We start from the raw sequence: 24,030 nt of genomic DNA, 5'->3' as shown, positions 1-24,030 counted from the left end.
CTAAATGTTCTACATTTGCAAATGATGAAATGTTCTATAGATTTAACAAATTAAGGGGCAGAATACAATTTCAAAGTAAACACACCAGTGAGTGAACCCATGTGGTCCCCGTGTTGGTGACCGCTGCCTTAATCCAACTATCCCATCTTTCCTTACAGGAACTGAAGGCATTTGGCAACAGCAGGTTGTTGTGCTGAGTCAACCACCTCAATAACTCCAATATTAACCAAGACTTGGCAGCTTTGTGACGTACTGTGATCCTTTGCCAGGCAAAGCTGTTCAACAGCATCAGGTCCAAGAAATAAAAACACCCTTTCATGATTCAGACAAGTCTTTAGGTAAGAGCCAGTGTTTTGCTGTCATCTGGAGGACTTTAGTGAGATGACAAAAGACAAAAAAAAGCCACTCCGATTTTTTATCCCAATGCTTTAATAATGATGTTAACAAATCAATAACAGCAAGAAATACTTTTCTGAAAAAGGGGAAACAAAACTTTCAGTGCGTGAGACTATGAGGTTATCCCATCAACTGCAGACTGAACATACAAGTATAAAACTTGCAGAGGATTCGTTAACAATTGAATACTTTGTTCTAATGGGTTAGATCTGGACGCTATAGTGCTTTACAGGGACACCTTTAATCCAAAAACAAGTGCTGGGCTCATGAGTACAGCTGGGCAGTAGACATCTGGATTTACTGCTTTGAGAAGAAGGCTTTGCTCTTCTCCACGTCGGGGACAATTGTGTCGCTCCCTGGCTTCCAGCCAGCAGGACAAACTGTGCAGAGATAGAAGAGGGATAAAGTTTACTTCAAGTGCCAGAGACTGTTGATATACTACATTATCAGAGGACAAAGTACAAGTGGGAATGTCCATGATGATTGCCCAATAATAATGTTGGTTATACAGATAAACACTTAAGGTTCGTTAGATCCTTCATGTTTATGTTCCCTTTGACAAGCATTTACCAATTTACTTCCAGAGTCAGTCTGCCTTGTAACAATCCCAATAATCCCTTTTAATGTTCTTCCCCAGCATGGGCTGTTCTAGACAGGTTGCAAACAGGTGCACTGGCCCACATACAGTTACGGTAATAAAAGAGCCAGTTTTTTAATTCAAGTGTATTTTCCCTATGATTTAAAGAGGCAACACAATTTTCGAAAGGGATCAAATTATTTACCGGTATATTTAAAAAGGGAAGAAAAAAAAAAACAAACGGCTTCCTTATGTGCATAACAAATTGTATTTTAAGTTAAAAAATCAGCACTGCAAGGCAGATCCAAGTGTACATTTCGGATGTTTCTTCTAATAATGGGTAAATAATCCAATTCTGTGAATTTTCTCCCTAATATATATAAAAAAAAAAAAAAAAAAAAAAAAAACCCACACAACCACATGTCTAAGGCTGGTGCAGTTTTGTTGAAACTGAAAAGTTAAACCCTGAACAGCTACCCTCATGCCTTTCCATACTGTAAGATGTGTCAAACTATTGCCACTCCAACCCTGCTGAATAAAATGACTGGATTAAATCTAAATCCAGACCTTAAGCTCTGCCAACACTTTCTAACGGAACACTTCATTTAAAAACAAAAAGAACCTCTAAAACCTGCAAGCCGGCAGCCTTTGGGTCTAGCATCATACCCTGCACTGTTGGGTACAGGGGATAATCATGTACTTTTATGATAGGCCTAAAAAAGCCAGACCAAGTACTAACATTTGAAAACTAGCTGATGCTGGCATTTGACGAGCTGCTTTACAAACAGACTGGTTACTGAGTTATAAAGAGCCTTCAAAACCTGTTCACTACTACAATTACTACTTTGAGTGGCCCGACTCTTTCTACATTAGACAAAATTAGCTTACAGATCACATTCAGCAACTTTAAACACCATTGGTTTGGGTCAATATTTCAAGTTTCTGTCTTTAAAAGCCACAAGGATTTATAAAAACAAAGCATTAGATGAGGAAGCAAGAATCTTTGTTTTAAACCACCCTACATTAAAGGAGGATTCAAGAACTGAATTATTTGGAAGGGTGCATTGTGGGCTTTGGGCTTTTGTTGCAGCGCGACATAAAGCCACTGCACCAGAGCCCGTTGTAGTTAGTATTGCCTGAAATAAGAATTCAAATTAATGTTTAAAGCCTAGCATTCCATATCTAGATGTGTAAAGCATTAAATGCATGGAACCCCTGAAGTAGGCCTATCCCAGTCCAGCATATAGTGGGTAAATGAGAATGATCCCTGAATCCACTCACCCTCTCCATGTTTGTCAGTGTGCTGGAAGGCTTGCACCAGACGCAGGGTCTCGTCCACAGAACGACCCACAGGCAGGTCGTTGATGGTGATCTGCCTCAAGACTCCATTACCATCGATCACAAACAAACCCCTGAGCACAAAGATCCAAGGATTAGAGGACAGATTATACTTTGTGTCAGAATGAAGACTATTGTTCCCCCCCGCAAAAATAACTCAAACAGACCTGTACGCAATGCCTTCATCCTCCTTCAACACTCCGTAATCTCTGGAGATGGACTTTGTGAGGTCTGCTACGAGGGGGATTTTCATATTACCCAGCCCTCCTTGTTTCCTTGGTGTGTTGATCCTGAGGAGAAGCGGTGGGATCGGTTTAAGCAACAAATCAAAATGTAGAAATTTGAGCTACAGAAGGAGAACACCAAAGACCATGTAAGGCCTCGCCTCAATCCTTCTAGAAGTATTGAGCTGAATCTGAGGCCGTTAGCTAAACATTTATCAGCACCTGCAGAAGGACGGCCACACAGATAAAGCAGGGTGGGTTCTCCTTCAGTCCACTTTGTTAACAGTGCAGATATACACAGCAGGCTAGACCAACATTTACCACATTTTTCTAATTATTAAAGAACATTCTTCAATCCATTTTCATTCAAAGTGTTTAACAGCTTATGTGACTTAAATATAAATATAAGTTAGGCAATCTCTTTGAAAAAAAAAAAAAAAAAGTAAAAACATTTAGTAATTTTCTCAGGTTTCAAACCTTTTAAAAAGTGGACCAATTGATTTTCCCCTCGACAGGTGAACTGAATTTATATTCTTATTAAGATTACAAAGATAAAAGCTCAGCCCTAAAGTATAGCATTAACCATATAATTTACTGAAAACTATGCATTGATTTAGAATAAAATATATTATAAAAGGTTAAAGTAATGCAAAGGTTTGAGAATATCCAATAAATAAAAAAAAAAAAGTTTGGATGGATTAAAAAAAGAGCAAAATTCTTACTGTTCCTTTACCAAAAAAAAATGATATGTTAACACAACCAGCTGATGGATTCCCCAGCCATATGTTCTTCAGACCTCTTACCATGCCAAATGGGTGAAGTGGGAATCAATGGAGCACCCGATGACCTCACAGTTAATCTTGCGGAACTCCTCTGCCCTATCGCTGAAGGCAATGATCTCAGTGGGGCAAACGAAGGTAAAGTCCAAGGGGTAGAAGAAGAAGACCACATACTTCCCTGAGGCACACAGTAAAAAAAAAGTTTAATAGATGGATGAGGTGGGAAGTCGATTCTGGTCAGGCTGTATATGGTGCAGAAGCTGCAGTTAAGAAAAGTTAAAATCATGTTACCTTTGTAATCTGACAGGCTAATTTCCTTGAACTGCCCATCAACAACAGCTGTGGCTTTGAATACAGGGGCAGGTTTGCCAATCTGAGCGTTTCCAGAGGACATGGTGGTAACTAACTGAAGGAGACACCACAAACAAAGACATTAAAAAATAATTTTTTCTATAGGTTTAACACAAAAAGAAAGGTGCAGCTCTAATAAAGTCAAGTCGCAGTCTCATTTAACACCTGCTGGAGGTCACATGCAAGTCACAGTCTGCCAGTAGGGAACAATAGCCTCTTAGAAAGCTTATGCAACCAAAGATCCATCATTCACAGCAGGATTCATGCTTTAGTTTTGGATCTGAAACTAATTCATTTAAAATGCAACGTTCAGGATCAAGCATCATGTTTGAATTCATAACCACCTGGATATATATTCTTAACACGCTAATTAAACGTTTTAATTTTCACATGGTGCACTAGAGGACGCAGAAATTACAAAAGCAGTATTGCTTTTATTAGAAGGGATATTTCCTGCAACACTTTGGTGCGTTTGCAAAAAAACACAGCATTATTCTCTAAGCCATGCAGGCGTTTGTTAAGGTCGCATTTAAATTAGTTTTAAACAGCAGTGAAGTTAGACCAACAAGGGAGGAGCGGAGGAGTGTGAGCAGGAAACTGCGTTTCAGGAACAAAGAAAGAACCAGAAACATTTGGAAGAGAGGGAGCAATAACCCCACAGAGCCTGTCTGCTTGTTAGCTTTCTGTTAGCTTTACTCCTGCAGTATCGTTTCTTTTTTAAAAGCTGTGAATACGCGACAAAAAACAGAATCACTTAAACACGCAGGATTCGCTCACCTGAGGGTTGAAAGGCCGTGGAAAACTTGGCACCGGAGGTCTATGGCTTGCAGAAGGCAAGAGGAGTGTGAGAGAGAGATTCTGCGCAAGAAGTACTGACAGACACCGGTGACCTCCGGAAGTACAAACTGTGCCCTTCAAAATAAAACGCAGAGGCTGATAGTCTTTTTGCACAAAAGATTTAAATTTGATTTAACATGCTCTGCCTTTTGAATCCTTTAATCATCTTTTTTTTTCTGTCCCTTTTTTTAAACTATGGAGAGACATCAAAAATTGGTTGTCCCTTAAAATTGAGGACATCCAACAAATAACAATCACCCACGTGTTGTATTTATGTTTATGACCTTGATAGTAAAATTTCAGATATGGTTAATATTGTTTACTTGCTTGTCAAATATAATATACATTGCTGTAAATGGAGAGGTTATACTCCTTATTTTGATTTTTTTCTTAACCAATTTTAATTTTATTACAACTCATTGAAACATTTGAAATCTATTTCTGCCAAAAAAATAACTGCCAGTATTTCTACTCTTCTTTTGTTTTAAATCTTGCTCTATTCAATTATTCACTGGCGTTATTGTTTATGTGTCTGTTCTTTTTTTTGGCCCCATGTTTTTTTCTACCCATGTTGTAATGTTTGTACCTCAACAAGTCTTTGTACACTATTGGTTTGTTATATAAATTAAGTTTAAAAAAACAAACAAAAAGAACTTCTGTTTGACCTATCTACCAAGCAGAACTTTCCACAGTCATGAACTGAGTAAAAATGAGATGATTTAATATTTTGTTTATGATCTTTTGCATATATCACTCAAACCATTGTATTGCATCCTTGATAAAAGCATAGATTAAATGTTTTGTCAATCAATACTTTTCAGTCTTGTTTGCAAAGTTATGAAATAAAGAAACAGTTTCACAAAAGCAAACCTTACAAAGGGCAACTTCCTGGATTGGTATTTAAGTGATTCTAGACGTTAACCCACTTGGGGTAGATCAATAAATGTTTAGATGAATATCTATAACATTTTATACATGCTCCTTTAGATAATAATGAAACACATACAGTATATCTATATGCTTTTATTTGTAAAGGACAGGTCAACTGCGTGCCAGGCTACTTCCGGTTAGCCTGGGAGAAACTGATGCGCAGAGCAGTTATAATAAAGCTTGAGGGTGATTTCTTTTCTCAGTTTCTCATATATTAACGTATTTACGGTGAATGCTGATGTGTAGAATATGTAGTTTATGTGTGCTTTGCTTCAACGAGGCGCAAAGCCGTTAGCATGTGCTAAACATTTCATTGTAGAGTGAAACAAAAGGCAACGGAGGTAGCTTAGGTTAGCTTTTAATTGGATAATATAAGTCGGGATTTCACTTCGCTTTTTGCTTTGGTTTCATCGGTTTTAATAATATAAACGAAATTCATTTTTTTAACGAATAATATTGCGGGTTGATAGCTTATTTGAATCCAACAGCATCTGAGACATTTTTGAATGGGCTCATTTCACGCGATATTTTAGTTGTGTCGCGTTATTTACCCTGTTTTCTCCAGTGTTTTCCTCAATAATAATAATAATAACAATACTGTATCATTCTGTGTCTTTTTAAACTATTTTAGGCGCTCTGCGTTAAGACAACTCCCCGTTTTATCAGGAAAAAAACCCTGTGTCATCAATGCAAATGGACTCACAAGGTAAGATAGTTTATAATTTAGTTACCTCTATGCAGGGCTGCCAACTTTACTCGAAACCTTTGGTTGAAATCTATAAATAGTTTGGACAGGAAACCCTGTCTAGCTTACATGATGATAGGTGCAGCTATAGGTTGGAGGTTTTCAGAGGATTTAACTGAAACAAAGTGTCAAAATGTGGGATTTTTATAGCACAGTAAATATTACTGAGTAACAGTAAGTGATCTGTAGTTATGTTAGTTATTTTTCTCACAATATACATTATTTTCTACATTCTAGTGATTTTTAGAGAATTGAAGTAAAGCAGAATAGGCCCTACTAAAATACCTGCATCTTAAATATACTTTAAACTAAGAATTTCACAATTTTATTCATTACGGTAATTATTTTCTGCAGTTCAAGTAAATTAAACAATGGGGAACTAATAAGTTATTATTGGATTACTGGCACTGATGCCGGAACCAGTGCAATCGAATGCCATGCAAACTTCACTGTGTATGAATATTTGGTAATAAGCTAAAGAATAAAAAGCTTAATTCATTATATTATTAGTCTTTCTTAGAATTGACAAAACGGCTAAACAATTCAGCCCTTCTCGGAGGCTATCGATTTTATAAAAACTCACCATGACAGGAGACAGCACTTCTCTGGATGTTTCATTTGGAAAATGTGATGGAAATTAAGTTAACATATTCAATGGACCAAAATAAGGATATATCAATAATAAAATTAGAACATCCCTGTGGTTTCTTCTCTATGAATCCAGGATAACTGAATTGTTCTGCACATCCTTTCTGAATGTTGTTGGTCTTTTCGTGGGTGGCTGATCTTTTGAAAAATAAAATGCAATGGTCCTTTTTTCATTTTGTGGAGCTCCTGTGGGTTTGAGAGGCAAACCTGAACTCAAGTACTAGATTGCTTAAACGCTTCAATAATTTACAAAGAGAATTATCGTAGTGCAGATGAGATAAGATAAAAATTAAAATGACATACCTTGTAGGGACTACAAGGTATGTCAGTGAAAGGTGGAAATACGGACTGGATATGAACCTGGCTAGTCCTCGTCTGTTAGCACTAAGGTCATATTATAGATGTGGACTATTTTTTTTTTATCACCATGGTATTTTTATACATTAATTAGTGGAATGGAGTTGAGTTTTAATGTCTGTCATTTTTAGTGTGAGAAATTGGGAATATGGAGTGAGAGTGTGTGAAGACACTGAGATCAGTGAGTCTCACTCCCAATGGGTGAAAGTTAACAGCCCTGCTCTATGGTATAAAAGCATTGCTGTATCAGGATACCATACTAGTTTGGCATGAAATCAAAACTTTACACAACTGTTGTTTATATTTTTTTTTCTATTGAATTTTTTTTAGATTATTTGCACATTTATAAAAAGACAATTTCAAATAACCCAGAGAATATTTAAAAAATGTTTTTGGTTATTTATTTGTGTTTATTTGTTCACATAATTAACAAATGGAATATTTAATGTTGTTAAAAAGCAGGTTTCAAGTTGATATTGCAAAGTTTGACTTTTTCCATGTTCAATATATCTTTTTATGCCATTAATTATCCCCATGGTATGGAAAACTTTCCGTGGCATTGATATCAGGTTTGAAATGTTAGTATTGCGATAACCGTAGTTACCAGTAATTTTGAAAATCATAGCTAATGATTAAAAAAAAAAAAAAGGTTTTGTGTCCAAATTTTTACCTTTATATAAAGTGTGATTCTCCAAAACTCGACTGAATGAGCTATGGGGGGAAAAAATAGAGAAAAATCCAACTTGAGGCATTTAAAAAAATATTCTTCTCTTGTTTAAAAAAAAAAAAAAAAAATGCATTGCACATGGTAACAGTATGGCAGAAATGAACCTATATTTGTGTAATTTTAGATGAAGGAAAACAAAATAAAAAAAACTACGGTAAGAAAAAAGGAGGAAGAATCACATAAGACAAGAAAGAAAAAGACGTTTACTTTCCACAGTCAACACTTAGAGCTAAAGTCATCTACATTGCACTCATTACTTATTTAGCCCTGCTGTTGATTGCATTTTAGATAATAATATTACTAATAATAATAATAGTAATAATCCTCTTTTTTTGTAGAAATCAAAACCTTCATTTAATTTTTTCAAATGAAGTAAAAAAAATTTTAAATAAGTCAGGCATGGATGTTTTATTTTGCACAGATTCAGGATTCAGTGGTAGAAAGTTTTCTCCTAAACTGCAGTCATGAACTATTGTTTTCCATTATAATCTGTGTAATTATCAGTCTCCAACCTAATTCTCTGTGCAGCGAACTCTGGACCGGTAGTGTGTGAGGTCTGTGGGGCCTACTTTGAGACACGACGCGGCCTTTCAAGCCACGCCCGCCTCCATCTGCGTCAGCTCGGAGTGACAGTGTCAGAAAACAGCGGGGCGCCCATAGAGCTGCTCTACCAGCTCATTCAGGAGAAAGACGTCTCCCTTCCAAAGCTCACACCAGATACTGCTGCATCTCCTCCGCCGCCTCCTAAGAAAACATCCCAGCAAGAGCCAAAGACTCCTGCAAAGCAGGAGGACGCACAAACGCCCTCCAAGACAGCGACAAAGGTCACGGCAGCTCAGGGATCCCCACCCAAGCTGAAAGAAGCAGGGGCGTCTTTCTTCCCTTCCTCTCCTTCTTCTTCAAGACCGACTGAGGGCAGCAGCTCATCGTCAGACCAAAAAACAATTACCAAGCCGCTGTGGGCGCCGCTGGAAACAGATGCTCCTATTACTTTAGGTGGGTTGAAGCTAAAGCAGACAGATTGTTATTGATTCATCCAACTTAAATGTGCCACCATCTGCTTCACCTTCCTTCAAGTTTTAATTCAACCACATTGGAGGTATCTGAATCAGATTTAAGTCTTTATTTTGAGTACATTTTCCTTCCTGGTTCCGTCCATGTGTCCTGGAGTTAAAGGGAAGCACCACCACCATGTTAGACTGTCAATGCAATCTTTTTCTGAAAGAGGAGGTATTGCTTCATGTCTTAAGGTGTTTATCTTAAAGTCTTCTGTGACCTCCTGGGTCAATGTTTGGTTTGTTATTTTGATTGGCCAGTCCCTCCTAGGAAGATCAGGCCTTTTCTATCTCTCCACCATATATGGATAACGGCTCACTCTGAAGGTCATGGTCAGAAATGGCTTTCTAACCCATTCAGAATGATTGATATCAACGACTTTCTCTCTTATCTCTTCTTAAATAGAAGCTTTCTTCCACAGCTCTGAAGCTTGTAAAACATAAACAACAACAAAAAGTGGTGAACCAGTTTTTTAATGATTAAACTTTTATGTTTTCAATTTGGACCAGGCTGTTTTAGATGGCTTTTCTCTTTAGATAAATTAGATAATTCTTAATTGAAAGTGGCTTTTTGAACAACCTTGTTGTCTTTGACCAAACTAGTTTTATTCATTGATTATATTTGAAAAACATTGAAGACAATTGATAAAAAGAAATCCATAAAGAGACAAATGCATTTCCACAGCCTTGTAAATAATAATTATAATGATGTTAATATTATAATAAAATGTATTTGAAGAACTTTGTTTTTATAATAATTGTATTATTTTTCTTTTTTCATTATTTTAACAGCTTCAGAAACGAACGATGAGATCCACGTCTGCCAGCTTTGCGGCTGCTGGTATGAGACGCGTAAGGGCCTCTCCAGTCACGCTCGTGCTCATCTCCGACAGATCGGTATCCGTGAGAGCGACATCCAGGGGAGCCCAATTGAGTTTCTCTATCAGATCATGAAGGAGCAGGACTTTGAGCCAATCAGCAAGTTGCGTCAGCAGGAGCTGAAATCGGGTAGTCTCTCCAGTCCGTCCTCTAAACGTCCCTCTGATTTCACCTCCCCTCCCGCGTCCCCTGCCAGCAAGCGGCCTAAAACAGCAGCGGACTGCACCTGCGTTCTCTGCGGGGAAACGTTTGAGAACAGAAAAGGCCTGGGCAGTCACGCACGCTCCCATCTCAGACACATGGGAGTGAGCGACTTGGTGGGGAAGAGCTCTGCAATTGACACTGTGCAGGAGCTGGTCAGCAGCGGCGTTCTGGAACCGATGCATCTTCCAAAAACAGCCAGCTCCTCAGCAGCGCCGTCCCCAGCGCCGCCCTCTCCTGCAGCACCTGCTCCATCTGCAGCTGCCAGCCATCCCAGGACCTCTTTGCCACCCACAGGTCCCTCTCCCAGCCCTTCCACCAGCTCTCACTCCCCTCAGCCTCCATTAAACAGGGCGCCGAAAGCTAAGAAGGGATTCCGACTAGCTGTGGACCCGCTTCTTAGAAAACCAAAGCCTGAGCCTCTGGAGACGGAGATTTCTGTTCCACCAAAGCCATCCAACACCGACAGCACCTCTGTCATCCAGAAGTCTCCTTCAGCTGCTGTTTCCAAACAGCCTCCTGACTCAGGCGAAGGTAATAGTTTCTGTTTATTTTATTATCTTAAGATATTTCATTTTTATATCTAATAATTTCTTTGCTTAATTATTCGTACACCTTGAATTTATTACATCACGCACTTTAAAAGAGTCTGGTGTAATTTGTTAGGAGCCAAAGAAGGCATCATGTGATAAATTAGAGGCATGTGTTCTTTTAAAATGCACAAATTACAAAAAAAAAACAAACAAAAAAAAAGGGAGTAAAGTTATATTAACAGCAGTGTGCTCATTGTAAAGGAACCAATAAAATCAAAAGTCTCATTTATTCAGCTGCAACCTGCCTGTTTAATGTGTTGGTGGCTTCACATGAAAATAATTTTGACATCACTGATCTGTTGAGGTCAGGTGGCGGTCAGGCAAGTTTGCCATCCGATCAAGAGCACCGGGGTCTCTGAATCAGTTCCTAGCGTGGACAGGTACCAAGTCCTGCTAGGAAATGAAATCAGCATCTCCATAAAGCTTGTCAGTACAAAGAAATGTGACATGGAGAATTTCCTGGTAGATGACTGTGTTAGCCGTGGACTTGAGAAAACTCAGTGGATCATCCCTATCAGTTGAAATGGCGACCAAATTTTCTGAGACTCAGAATTTTTGGTCTTCCCTTCTCTTTATGCCATAAAGATGAAATTAAAACAAATAACGATTTTAAGCATTTAACTCTGTTTCATAAAAAGAAATAATCTAAAAGTTTCACCTTCTGAAATGAGCCAAAAAATAAAATCATTAAAGTCCTGAAACGATGGACAGGTTTGTGGTTGGTGCAAAAGAAAGTCGAAATCAAATGTCAATTTTGGTAAAAAATTATCTCAGTTTAGTTTGTTTGGCAAAGTCGTTCAGCCCTAATGTGAATATTTCTGAGAATGAGTTCTCCATGTTCCACAGACCTGCGCCCTCCACCCACAGTCCTCTGTGACTTCTGTGGGCAGCTGTTCGACACCCGGAAGGCGCTCTCATGCCACGTTCGTGCTCATCTCCGCCAGCTCGGCCTCAACTGGTCCATCAGGACATCCCCAATCGACCTTCTGAAAGAAGTCATGCTGCGGCGCGAAGAAAGGAAAGAGTCAGTCCAGAGCGGGTCATCAGCGGCGGGCAAGGCGTCGTGGGGTCTGCAAAGCTCCAAAAAGCCCCACAGGGAGAGTTTGTCATTCAAAGAAGGAGCGTCCAACTCTTCAGCCATGCCTGTCGATTATTCTATGAAAGACAAATCTCCACATGGGAAACCTGCCGCTGCTAATCTTGGTGAGTCGGTCGTGTTTTCACCTGAACTTATGATCAAATTAAAGACTTTCTTTATTTCTCCAGTGTGAGATTATGGAAATGCTATTGTATAGTAATTCATTACCAAGGTTTTTACACTTCTTCCCAGAGATGCCGATTAATGTGAGTCAGACCCTGTGCACGCTTCACTGCTTCTCTGCAGCACATGTTGGGATTATTGTAATCTTTTTTCATTTTTTTATTTCTTTAATTTAGCATTAAAAAACAACTAAAAGCAAAGTGACGAGTTTTTTTGGCACACTTCGTATTAAAAAAGAGAACTCAGAGGAGGCCAAATAAAAAACTGACTCCATGTCTGCAATCAACACTTGGCTGGGGCTCCTTTTGCATGAATTACTGCATTAGTGTGTCATGACCTGGAGGCGACCATTTGCCTCCCTTGAGAAGTAATGAAAGGCCAGGTAGCTTTGACAGTGACCTTCAGGTCATCTGCACTGTGGGTTCTGACGTCTCTTCCTCTCTACAAACAGGCCAATCCAGCAGCTAAACCACAGTCAATGAACCAAACCAGCTTTAGGCATCTTTGACAGTGTGGACAGGACTTGACATAATATTAAATAATAGACTCTTGGAATGCTTGAGCTTTATATACCCGTTAAGCTTAAACATATATTAGATGTACTTACATCTGAATCTGAGGTTTTTGGACCAATAAAACAACATCCAGTTATTTGTCCCTTGGCCCTGATCAGAAGCTTCTGACCTGGTTTCTGGTTCAGGATTGGTTGAACAAAAGGAATGCAACAGCCACAGATGACCCCGGTTTCCGTCCACACTTAGTAACTGTTCCTCCATCTCTTTAATCAGCTTTGCTTCACAAAATCCTCCCAAGAATGCTGTATTCTGTATGGCTAGTACACTTTTTTTCTTCCTCCACTTAACTTTCTATTGGAGTAAATACAGCCTTGTGTGAACATTCGGCTCCTTTGGCTAAAGTGGTGTGACGACTAAATGTGGAGGGTGTAGGCGACTCTCTGCTATGGTTGTTTAGTCGGTCAACGTGTTTTTGTTCCTGCATAACCGAATTTTGTGGATCATTAGCAGTTGTCCACAATCATCTAAAAAGATTAAACATTAGAAAAGTATCTCTTTTATGCGTTTAATTGTTGTAATATATTGGTTTTAGTGTCTAAATGTGACTTTAGTGACTAAATGAAAAAAATATCATTATATTTAATGGTTTTCTAACTATTTGAGAAACACATAAAAAACTTCAAAGTTCCCCTAAAGAGAAGCCTAACAGTTGAAGTAATGAAACACAGTGTGAAATATCTGCCAAGTCACAGTATCACTCATAAAACATGAACCCCTGTGTTTCTGCTTGTGTCATCAGACACCACCTGTGAGCTCTGTGGATTCGACTTTGAGAACCGCAAGGCGCTGGCCAGCCATTGCCGGGCCCACCTCAGACAGCTGGGCCTGTACGAATGGAAGGCGGATGGCGCCACTTCACCGATCGAAACCCTCAGTGAGCTGATCCGAAAAGACCCAAACAAGGTGGCCCAAATAACCAAACGCTACCGCTATGGAGACCTTTACATCAAAAAGGTGAGCTCCACGTGATTTTCTTTGTTTTTACATGATGGATTTATCAAGTGGATTCTGGCTGAGGAAATATATTTGTAAATACTGTTTGGCTTTTTTTCTATACCTATGTGTTTATGTTTGAGACAGATAAATTCTGTTAATAAAAAAAAATAAAGACATTTATTTTTGTATTAAGACGAGGAAGGTACTCCAATCAAACCTGGTTCTGTTTTATTAATCGAAGCTAAAAGGTCAATTTAAATAGCCAAAACCAAACCTGATATCTGTCTCATCCTAGAGGTTCTGAAAGAACCCAGAACAACATTATAAGCCTCACTTAGCTCTGTTAAAGGAATAGTACACCCAGAACATGATTAGCCTTCATTTTCTACTCACCCCCATGCTGAACAACACTCTGGAGTACTTTTTTGATATCTCAAATGCATCTGGAGATCTGGGAGGCTTCTTGCTGTCTGCTGACATTCAAATAATGGAGGTGCCCAGCGCCCGAGGCAGAAAGGTCCATAAAAGTCCACAAAAAACGTGTCAATATTCCTCCATACTGCTCGTCCAATGTATTCCAAGTGTCCTGAGTGGGTAGCATCCAGAATTTACTCGAAACGAAGTCATTTAGAATGTTTTTAGAGCATAAACAGTAGTGTATAGGATTTCCTGAAAGCGCGCGCCTGCGCGTTCACGAGGCTACGGAAGCCGGCAGACCAAACCAGATGAAAGTGCGCATTCAGCGTCTGCTCTGCCAATAATGCAAGCGTAGAAGAAGAAATGTGCTGTTTACCTGTGCAAAGAAAGAAACAACGAAAGAAAAATGTCTGAGGACTTCAGTGTTGAGGAAGAGCATGAGTTCTTTGCCGAGCTGAATGCGCACTTTCATCTGGTTTGGTCTGCCGCGGTTTCCGTAGCGTCGTGAACGCGCTTTCAGGAAATCCTATACACTACTGTTTATGCTCTAAAAACATTCTAAATGACTTTGTTTCGAGTAAATTCTGGATGCTACCCACTCAGGACACTTGGAATACATTGGACGAGCAGTATGGAGGAATATTGACACGTTTTTTGTGGACTTTTATGGACCTTTCTGTCTCGGTCACCATAGACCTCCATTATTTGAATGTCAGCAGACAGCAAGAAGCTTCCCAGATCTCCAGATGCATTTGAGATATCAAAAAAGTACTCCAGAGTTTTGTTCAGCATGGGGGTGAGTAGAAAATGAAGGCTAATCATGTTTTGGGTGTACTATTCCTTTAAGGTCGGTCTTAAAGCGATAGTTCGGTATTTTTGACATGAATCTGTATGGCATCCCCATCACCAGTGTCATGCAATCACACTGACTTACCCCTGGCAGCGTCCTGTGAGCAGAGTTATCGTCCAGTTTTGGTCAAGCCGAAAGTAGTCCGACAGGTTTTTAGAGCCAGCGAAATAAAACGTTTCTCTTCCCAAAACATTATGTGTTCAAAAGAGCGATGTTTTCGCATCCCAAAAACATTGTAGTGGAAAAAGTCCCACGTCGTTATCAATTGGTCCTATTTTCTCTCTGTTCGTATCAGTGCGCGCCGTCATTCAGACAGCGAGCCCAACAACAGCCATGTCTCCCTCCGCCGCGGAGGGAGACATGGCGGTGATGGGGATGCCATACAGATTCATGTCAAAAATACCGAACTATCCCTTTAAGCCGGGCGTACACTGCGATTTTTTTTTTTCAGTTGTTGCACGCAGCTGCTGCTCACACTGTACGACTAATCGCAGGGTTTAGTCGTAACATTGTGAGCTTACAGCTCACAATTTATGTTCAGCCCGACGCTCTGATGCAATCTATCTGCTCACACTGTACGACTGAAAACCACGTCGGTCTCAGCTCTGCAGTGAGATGGAGCTGCTCTGTAGCTCTCTATCCTGAAGCCAAACAAATAGAAGAAGGATATAAAGCTCACTATAGTGAACCGTGCTGCCTTGGCAATTTGTGCAATTTTGTGCTGAAAGCCCTAAAAAGAAAAGGCGATGACGTATTTGAAAAAAAGACATGGCTGAGCAAACGTGGCTGCTACGGTCTGTCAATTTTATAGAACTGCATTTCACTCATTGCACCCCCGCCATGCTGCTGTGTTTACATCTGAGAGGAAGAAGAAAAAGAAGAATCCTTCTTGCGCTCTGAGCGATTTGCCCAGGACTGTCGGGATCGAAAGATTCTCGCACGACTGGAAAATCACACAGTGTACGCTTGGCTTTAATGATTTAGCAGTAAGAAAGTGTGGACAAACATAGCCTCCATGGTTGAGTCCATGGCCCAAACAATTGCTGACCAAAAGAATAAAAAAGGTCAGTCCCTTTTCGGAAGGTGTCTGACTCCAAAGAACGTCAAACCTACAGTGACACAGTGGTGGCAGTGTAATGCTGAGGGACTTCCCAACAGATCCTAATAGTTGATCAATTCTGATGCCCTTCAGAAAGTGTCTATCCACTGACAAGTCAAGGTCAAACAGCAAATCATGCAGGTACTTTTTCAGGGTTTTTGATTTATACCATGTAAATGCCTTGAACTGACTTTAAACATACAGCTCATGCTGGACAGGGGAGTTGAAATGTAATAAAAACAATTCTAAAGAATGCTTCACAGCTACCAAGAGTTCCATTTTGCCTACTGACCAGTCTGTTTGGAAATCTGCATTTTGTATTTACTCAAAAAATGAATAATATTTGTGTTGTGAAAGTGCAAAAAAAGGGTAAATAGACATACGGTGAGGAAAATAAGTATTTGAACACCCTGCTATTTTGCAAGTTCTCCCACTTGGAAATCATGGAGGGGTCTGAAATTGTCATTGTAGGTCCATGTCCACTATGAAAGACGTATTAAAAAAACAAATCCAGATATAAAAATAATTTGTTTGCTATTTAATTGTATGATACAACTTCAAATATGTATTTGTACACCTGTCTATCAGCTAGACTTCTGACCCTCATAGTCTGCCTTCAAAATGTCCTCCTCCACTCCATTTATTATTCTAAATTAGATGCACCTGTTTGAGGCTGTTAGCTGCATAAAGACACTAGCCTGACGTAGTCCGACTCAATTCTAGTCAGAATATGAGTCTGATACTGCTCCATAGAGCTGTGATTATGGGGCGTGTTTTGAACGAACCAGGAAAAAAAATGCCTCTGTACTCAATTGGATAGACCTACAACCAATAAGAGCAACGGAGTGCGTGACGTATCTTAAGCGAGGCATAGTTGTGGTCCACAAAAATCAAAGCGTGCAGTTTCACGCCTAGAATAAGAAGATGAGACTTGATCGCGTTTCTCTGTTCCTCTTTTAAAATTAATTTGCTGTCGATATCTTCTAGAACAGACCTAATAGCAGAATCTACTCACCCAAACTCTCCAGCGGCAGCCATTATTGTTGTCTCCCAAGCGCGCTTTGGTCACGTGGTTGATAACGTTACTCTTGATCATCTGTCCATCATCGTATAAAGCCCGCCCTGACAATTTGATTGGATCGCCTGACAGTGGGCTTTAATACTCGCGCTACTATGGAGCAGAGCCAGACCGAACTTCCCCGAACTCAAACCTTGTGGGCGGGACTAAGTTCGGACTGGCACCCAGGCTATAAAGACACCTGTCTACCCCATACAATCAGTAAGAATCCAACTACTAACATCGCCAAGAACAAAGAGCTGTCCAAAGACACTAGAGACACAATTATTCACTTCCACAAGCCTGGAAAAGTCTACTGGGAAATAGGCAAGCATATTGGTGAAAAAAGGTCCACTGATGGAGCAATAATTAGAAAATAGAAGAAGCTAAACATGATTGTTAATCTCCCTCGACTTGGGCTCCATGCAAGATCTCACCTCGTTGCAACTCAATGATCCTAAGAAAGGTGAGAAATCAGCCCAAACTACATGGGAGGAGCTGGTTAATGACCTGAAAAGAGCCGGGACCACCGTTTCCAAGGTTACTGTCGGTAATACACTAAGGGCCGGATTTATCAAGATCCAATTTTGCGTGCAGTAATTTGCGATCGCAAACTGGAATTTTGTGCGAGGGGCTGAACCATGGTTTGCGGGTTATTTAACAAGAGCGATTGCGTAACTGGTGGCAGGTGCAAAACTGTTTAAATGATGGTTTTGCGTGTTTTGTGGTTTGCGGCAAAGTAGTTTGTAGTTTGTACAAACTAGTGCATTAAGAAATTTTAATCTTACAGTGACACCCCCACCCCCTCCAAAAAAAAAAATATATATATTTATATATATATATATATATATATATATATATATATATATATATATATATATATAAAAACTTTGGCAACCTTTATTCCCTAAGGTGGTATGTGGCTGAATTTCTACTTCACTGCAGTAAAAAAAATAAAAAATAAACAGGTGTTTTGTATTGGCCTGTAGAAAAATGCACATACCAAATGGCTCACAAGAAGTGACTGTGGATAAGATGACTGCGCATATGCACCCCCGCAGCATTGGCATGTTGCTCCACAGGCGCAAGGAGGAGGTCGGGGTTCTCCGTTAGGGCGTCAGGGCGACATAGCATTTAGAACGTCGGACAGCACTTCTGAAAAATGAGATTGGGAGATCCCAGATGCAAAAAAGTGCAATGTTGCAAGGAGTTTTGTGATATCTGGTATTGCATGGGTCCTCCTTGTGGCTGGCTCCAAATCCATTCGGAGTTCCCCCAACAGCTCCAAAATGGCAATGCTGGATAAACGATATGTTTTGATGATCGTTTCCTCGTTCATTGCAAAAATATTCACACGGAGTGAAAAAATGCGTTCTCTGCGTCTCCTTGCTTCATTTCGATGTCTCCTTCTTGCGACAATAACCGCTTCCATGTGTGCGCAATTACGCATACAGACACCTTCTTTTGAAACGTGTTAAATATAGAGTCAGATACCGTTAGCAAAATTGCTTTCAGGTTTAATAAATCACTTTGCGAGTGCTAAATTAATATATTTACATGTTCTCCTCCCACAAGATGCACTTTTGCATGTAAACGCCCCATATTGCATATTCATTGCAGAAAAAGTACTAAATGGATAAGAGGCGCTATTTAGCACGTTTTAAAGACCAAATCCTTTTAGCACGCTGTTGATAGATCAGTTTGTACATTTTTTAGCGTGCGCAGTGAAATAGCTCACGTTTTTATGCACGCAAACCTTTGATAGATCCGGCCCTATGACGTCTTGTTTGAAATCATGCATGGCATGGAAGGTTGCCCTGCTTTAATCAGCACATGTCAAGGCACAACGTAAGTTTGGCAGTGACCATTTGGATGATCCAGAGGAGTCATGGAGAAAGTCATGTTGTCAGGGTTAGCAAAATACAACTGAATGATGAGTACCATCCCAAGAACACCATCCCTAGTGTGAAGCATGGGGGTGGTAGCATCATGCTTTGGGAGTGTTTTTCTGCATATGGGACGGGGCGACTGCACTGTATTAGGGAGAGGATGAACGGGGCCATGTATTGTGAGATTTTGGGAAGCAACCTGCTTCCCTCTGTTAGAGCGTTGAAGATGGGTTGAGGCTGGGTCTCCAAACAAGACAGTGACCCAAAGCAGACAGCCAGAATAACCATGGAGTGGTTCAGGCAGAAGCATATCAAGGTTCTGGTGTGGCCTAGCTAGTATCCAGACCTAAACCCAACAGAGAATCTTTGGAGGGAGCTCAAACTCAGTGTTTCTCAGCGACAGCCCAGAAACCTGACTGATTTAGAAAAGATTTATGTAGAGGAGTGGGCCAAAATCCCTCCTGCAGTGTGTTCAAACCTGGTGAAAAACTACAGGAAACATTTCACCTCTAATTGCAAACAAAGGCTAATATATCAAATATTAACATTGATTTTCTCAGGTGATGAAATAGTTATTTACAGCTGTATAATACAAATAAATAGTTAGAAAAGCATACATTATGATTTTATTTTCTTCTAGATTATGTCTCTCACAGTGGACATGCCCCTATGATGACAATTTCAGACCCTCCATGATTTCTAAGTGGGAGAACTTGCAAAATACAGGGTTCCCGCGGGTCCTTAAAAAGTCTTAAAAGGCATTGAATTCTTCAAAATAAAACTAAGGCCTAAATTGGTATTAAAATGTCTTAAATCAGTCTATCGTAAGTCTTAATTTTTAAAACATTATAAATAGGATTATTTTTATTACAATTTATTTTTGTAATCTAAATAAAACGTTAAAATTGACAATTTTTTTTTTTTTTATAATAATAAAAAAATAACGGCTTGCCATTATCGGTTCCGCTATCGGGATGGGACCAATAATGGCATCAATGAAAGCGTTGTTGCAGCCGAGACATTTGGGAGATGCACCATTAACTTTTTGTCTGGAAAATATGAGCAAGTGTGAATGTAATGAAAATTGGCTCCAGCCAAGAGTTTTCTCCATGGCTAAACCAGGGAACATACATGAGGCACAGTGGATTTTGTGCAAAAAGCGATTCAAGCTCGGAACGATGGGAATTAAGGCAGTGGAGTCGCACATGCGAAGCACGAAACACAAAGCGTCAAAATCGAGTTACAGAGAAACAGACGGTATTTCTCAGTTTTGTTCCACCCTTGTCTCTGCAACGCCTCCACTTATAACCAAATCAAACATACTATGAAAACTATACAAAGAAAAATAGCTGCAAAAAAGACTTAGCACTGGTTATGTTGGGGCTTTAAAACTGATTTGTTTTGTTCCCTGCTAAAACAAAGTTTGTGAATTTAGTTAAATAATTGTTAAAATATATCTGTCATTTGTGTGTTTTTAGCTTTCTTCCTGTATGGGAAGTTTTTCAAAATTTGAAACATTAGTGCAATGGTTTATGTTTGGGTTAAGTTGCCGCAAGCAGGTTCTTCTTGTGTTTCTTTTGAATTTGGTCTTAAATTTTTATTTCAAGTGGCATTAAAAAGTCTTAAAAAGTCTTGAATTTATCTTGCCTTATGCTGTAGGAACCCTGAAAATAGCAGCGTGTTCAAATACTTATTTTCCTCACTGTATTTCTATTAGCTTGACTGTGTAAATGCTTTTAGTCCCAGAGATCTGCTTCTTTGCCGTCAACAAATTCGGACGCTGTGCAGAGCAGCACCCCTACGGCATCTCTGCACCATCATGAGCACAAAGCAAGCAGGAAGGACCACAGCAACCACATTGTCCGGACAGCCAGGGGTGAGAAAAAGTAGATCTAGTAGAGCTGAAGGGTGATCTATATATTTCTGTTGTTGTTAATTTATTTTCTCTTTGCTTCAGGGGTTCATGCCCCACAACATGGAGTGACTTCAGCAGAGGAAAATCGCCACTCGCACTCTCGGCAGCCGTCACGGTCCGGCAGCATCCCAGCTCTGCTACCAAAGCCTCCCCTGACCCCACTGGTCAAACTGGTTGGTAAAATCTACTCCCTCAAATGCAGGTAATGATCTCCTTAAATTACTTTGTACATTTAAAGGGATAGTTCGGTATTTTTGACATGAATCTGTATGGCATCCCCATCACCAGTGTCATACAATCACACTGACTTACCCCTGGCAGCGTCCTGTGAGCAGAGTTCTCGTCCAGTTTTGGTCAAGCCGAAAGTAGTCCGGCAGGTTTGCTAGAGCCAGCGAAATAAAACGTTTCTCTTCCCAAAACATTATGTGTTCAAAAGAGCGATATTTTTGCATCCCAAAAACGTTGTAGTGGAAAAAGTCACACGTCGTTATCACTTGGTCCTATTTTCTCTCTGTTCGTATCAGTGCGCGCCGTCATTCAGACAGCTAGGGCCTACTAACCTGACAACAGCCAGATGCATGTCTCCCTCCACCTAGCTCCTAGCTGGGCGGAGGGAGACATGCATCTGGCTGTTGTCAGGTTAGTAGGCCCTAGCTGTCTGAATGACGGCGCGCACTGATACGAACAGAGAGAAAATAGGACCAATTGATAACGACGTGTGACTTTTTCCACTACAACGTTTTTGGGATGCAAAAATATCGCTCTTTTGAACACATAATGTTTTGGGAAGAGAAACGTTTTATTTCGCTGGCTCTAGCAAACCTGCCGGACTACTTTCGGCTTGACCAAAACTGGACGAGAACTCTGCTCACAGGATGCTGCCAGGGGTAAGTCAGTGTGATTGCATGACACTGGTGATAGGGATGCCATACAGATTCATGTCAAAAATACCGAACTATCCCTTTAAGGAAAATGTTTGAGTTTTAAGTTATAGGGATTATATTTCTTTCACTTCTGCTTATTCTGCCTTACAGATTCTGTGAAGAAGTGTTTCATGGACCCCTGTCTGTTCAAGAGGAGTGGATCACCCACCTGCAGAAACACATCCTGTCTCTGGGCTACAAGGGAAAAGAGGCTCCTCCTCTTCCTCAGCCTGCTGCATCTGCTCCTCATGCTGCTGCACTTGTCCATCCAGTGGCCGTGTAGGCTAATAAATGCTCTCTAAAAATGTTGTGAGTTTCCCGTTTCAATCTAACCTTGTAGCAGTCAGATTGTTATGTGTATAACTACATTATTTGATTGTTTCCAGCTTGCAGGGCAAGGTTAGTTTTAATCTCCCAAAAGAAAAACAATGTCTTTGTCAATAAAATGTCCACAGCGGGGCAGGCATGAGCAATGTGAGAGAGGCAGCTCAGCCTTATCTACTCAGGTAAAATCCAGTTTTTGTACAGGTTCTGACCACTTCCTCCTCCCCCCCATAAAATGTGTCAATCCCTTTTTTTATTTGAGCAAATGAAATTTCGTGTTCTGTATATTTTCTAGTTTCTGGTCAAAATCAAATTTATACATTTTTTTTTTCCCCAAAAGAAATTAAATGAAATTGTTCAGATCATTATTAGGTGCAAGTAAAAAATTCTTTTTTTTCTTTTTTTTTTTTTTCTTTTTTGGAAGAGGAACATGTGATGGCTTTGAAAAATAACCCAAAACATTTTCTTAGTAAAACAACAGTCCACCTCTTGGGTACATTAGAGTATATTTTTAAGGTTTAACAGCAAATCATCCAGCTTTGTCAAGGTGTTGATTTTTATACAATGTAAATGCCTTGTATATTTCTTTTTAAATTGATGATATGTGTAAAAGAAGTAATATTATGTCACAAGTTTATTATAGTTTTTACCAGCTTGGGTTATTTCCAAACTCCATGGGATGTACAGGATTTCAACATTAACTTATCCTGAGGCTTCATTGTTAGGTTATTAGCTGTCCTTTTCTACTGAGATATTTTTAAATGGCTGTTAACATTAGTCACGCTTAGATTGGACATATCCTGGGTGTTTTCTATTGAGTCTATTTACCTGTAAATAAAATCATGTCTACATTCTTTCTTTTTTGGACTGTTCTTTTCAAGTAGCTCTTCCTTCACTATTATCTTTATAGAAAGTCTGTAAAAGAGTATATTCGGCTCTTTATAACACTGACATTCACTTTATAACATTTCTGCATTGTTTTTTTTTTTTATCTTAATGTATAAATTAAAAGAAACAAACCCCATAAAGATTTAGTCATTTATTGAACAGTTAAGACTGGTATTTAGTTGTATAACAGGAGGGAGGCAGTGTGTTTTGATGGGGGCACAGTAAAGCATGAAATAAAAAACAGGGATTAAAATATATTAAGGTAGCTGCATGAGGTGAATTTTCTATTCAGTTAGGTTTAATTAAAATTCTATTATTAGGTCAATATACACTCATAATTTAGGAATTGTAATTTTTTATTTACGTAAGTTAAAATTACCATTTTCTATAAAATCTATATTAGTTTTTTTTTTTTTTTTTTTTACATTTGCTTTGAAAAAAACAGCAGATGAAAACTGGGATCCTATTTCAATCCCACTGAAGCTATCACCTCATTGTTTTGGAATAATTAGTAAAACAATTTGTAAAGAAAACAAATGAAATCGATCCGAAGGACCTATCAGTAACCATGTCTGTTTCAGCGCATATCATCATTAGAACTTCTTTGAGTATTATGTCTTCAGTATAGGGGCCAGAACATGATCTACAGTGGCCCCTGTCTAGAACCAACCATGTCCCTATGTCCTCCAGAAGTCTTAGCCTATAGCAGCATAACTATTTATATATATTTATTAAAAACAAAAGTTTTAAGCCTACCCTTAAAAGTAGTCAGGGTGTCTGCCTCATCGACTTAAACTGGTAGTTGGTTCCACAGGAGAGGAGCCTGATAACTAAAAGATCTGCCTCCCATTCTACTTTTAGTAACTCTAGGAACCATTAGTAAACCTGCAGATTGAGAGCGAAGTGCTCTGTTAGGAACATAAGGAACAATAATATCTCTGATATAAGATGAAGCTTGGCCATTTAAGGCTTTATATGTGAGAAGGAGGATTTTAAATTCCAATCTGAATTTAACAGAAAGCCAATGAAGAGAAGCTAGGATAGGAGAGATATGATCTCTCTTTTTCATTTTCATCTTAACTCTGGCTGCAGCATTTTGGATCAGCTGAAGGCTTTTAACTACAGTTTGTGGACTTCCTGATAGGAAAGAATTACAATAGTACAGCCTTAAAGTGACAAAGCTTATTTTTCAAGGACTGGTCCAAAGAATATAATTTCTGTTTTTTCTGCATTCAGGAGCAGAAAGTTAAGTGCAATTT

At 39.4% G+C, this 24,030-nt stretch overlaps 2 protein-coding genes across 3 annotated transcripts; one reads left to right on the top strand and one right to left on the bottom strand.

Moving 5' to 3' along the window:
* Positions 1–409: 409 nt before the first annotated feature.
* On the bottom strand, positions 410–4,568 carry prdx2 (peroxiredoxin 2). 2 transcript variants are annotated; one of them, XM_038307338.1, is made up of 6 exons: positions 4,443–4,568; positions 3,606–3,720; positions 3,339–3,492; positions 2,479–2,601; positions 2,255–2,385; positions 410–776 (listed from the first exon to the last, which is right to left on the bottom strand). In XM_038307338.1, the coding sequence occupies exons 2-6, from the start codon at positions 3,706–3,708 to the stop codon at positions 694–696; spliced, it is 594 nt and encodes a 197-aa protein (XP_038163266.1). In that variant the 5' UTR covers positions 3,709–3,720; positions 4,443–4,568; the 3' UTR covers positions 410–693. The 2 variants fall into 2 exon arrangements, with proteins under 2 accessions (XP_038163266.1, XP_038163267.1); XM_038307339.1 differs by having other exon boundaries at positions 3,606–3,716; positions 4,443–4,545.
* Positions 4,569–5,588: 1,020 nt separating this feature from the next.
* On the top strand, positions 5,589–22,741 carry LOC119798003 (protein Wiz-like). The gene is made up of 8 exons (XM_038307306.1): positions 5,589–6,138; positions 8,438–8,905; positions 9,757–10,578; positions 11,484–11,840; positions 13,213–13,427; positions 20,462–20,597; positions 20,679–20,838; positions 21,671–22,741. The coding sequence occupies exons 1-8, from the start codon at positions 6,120–6,122 to the stop codon at positions 21,840–21,842; spliced, it is 2,349 nt and encodes a 782-aa protein (XP_038163234.1). The 5' UTR covers positions 5,589–6,119; the 3' UTR covers positions 21,843–22,741.
* Positions 22,742–24,030: the final 1,289 nt, after the last annotated feature.

Source organism: Cyprinodon tularosa, unplaced genomic scaffold, assembly GCF_016077235.1.
Source record: "Cyprinodon tularosa strain WSP-4 unplaced genomic scaffold, ASM1607723v1 ctg607, whole genome shotgun sequence".
Taxonomy (NCBI): Eukaryota; Metazoa; Chordata; class Actinopteri; order Cyprinodontiformes; family Cyprinodontidae; genus Cyprinodon; species Cyprinodon tularosa.
This window is presented reverse-complemented; position numbering and strand designations above follow the sequence as displayed.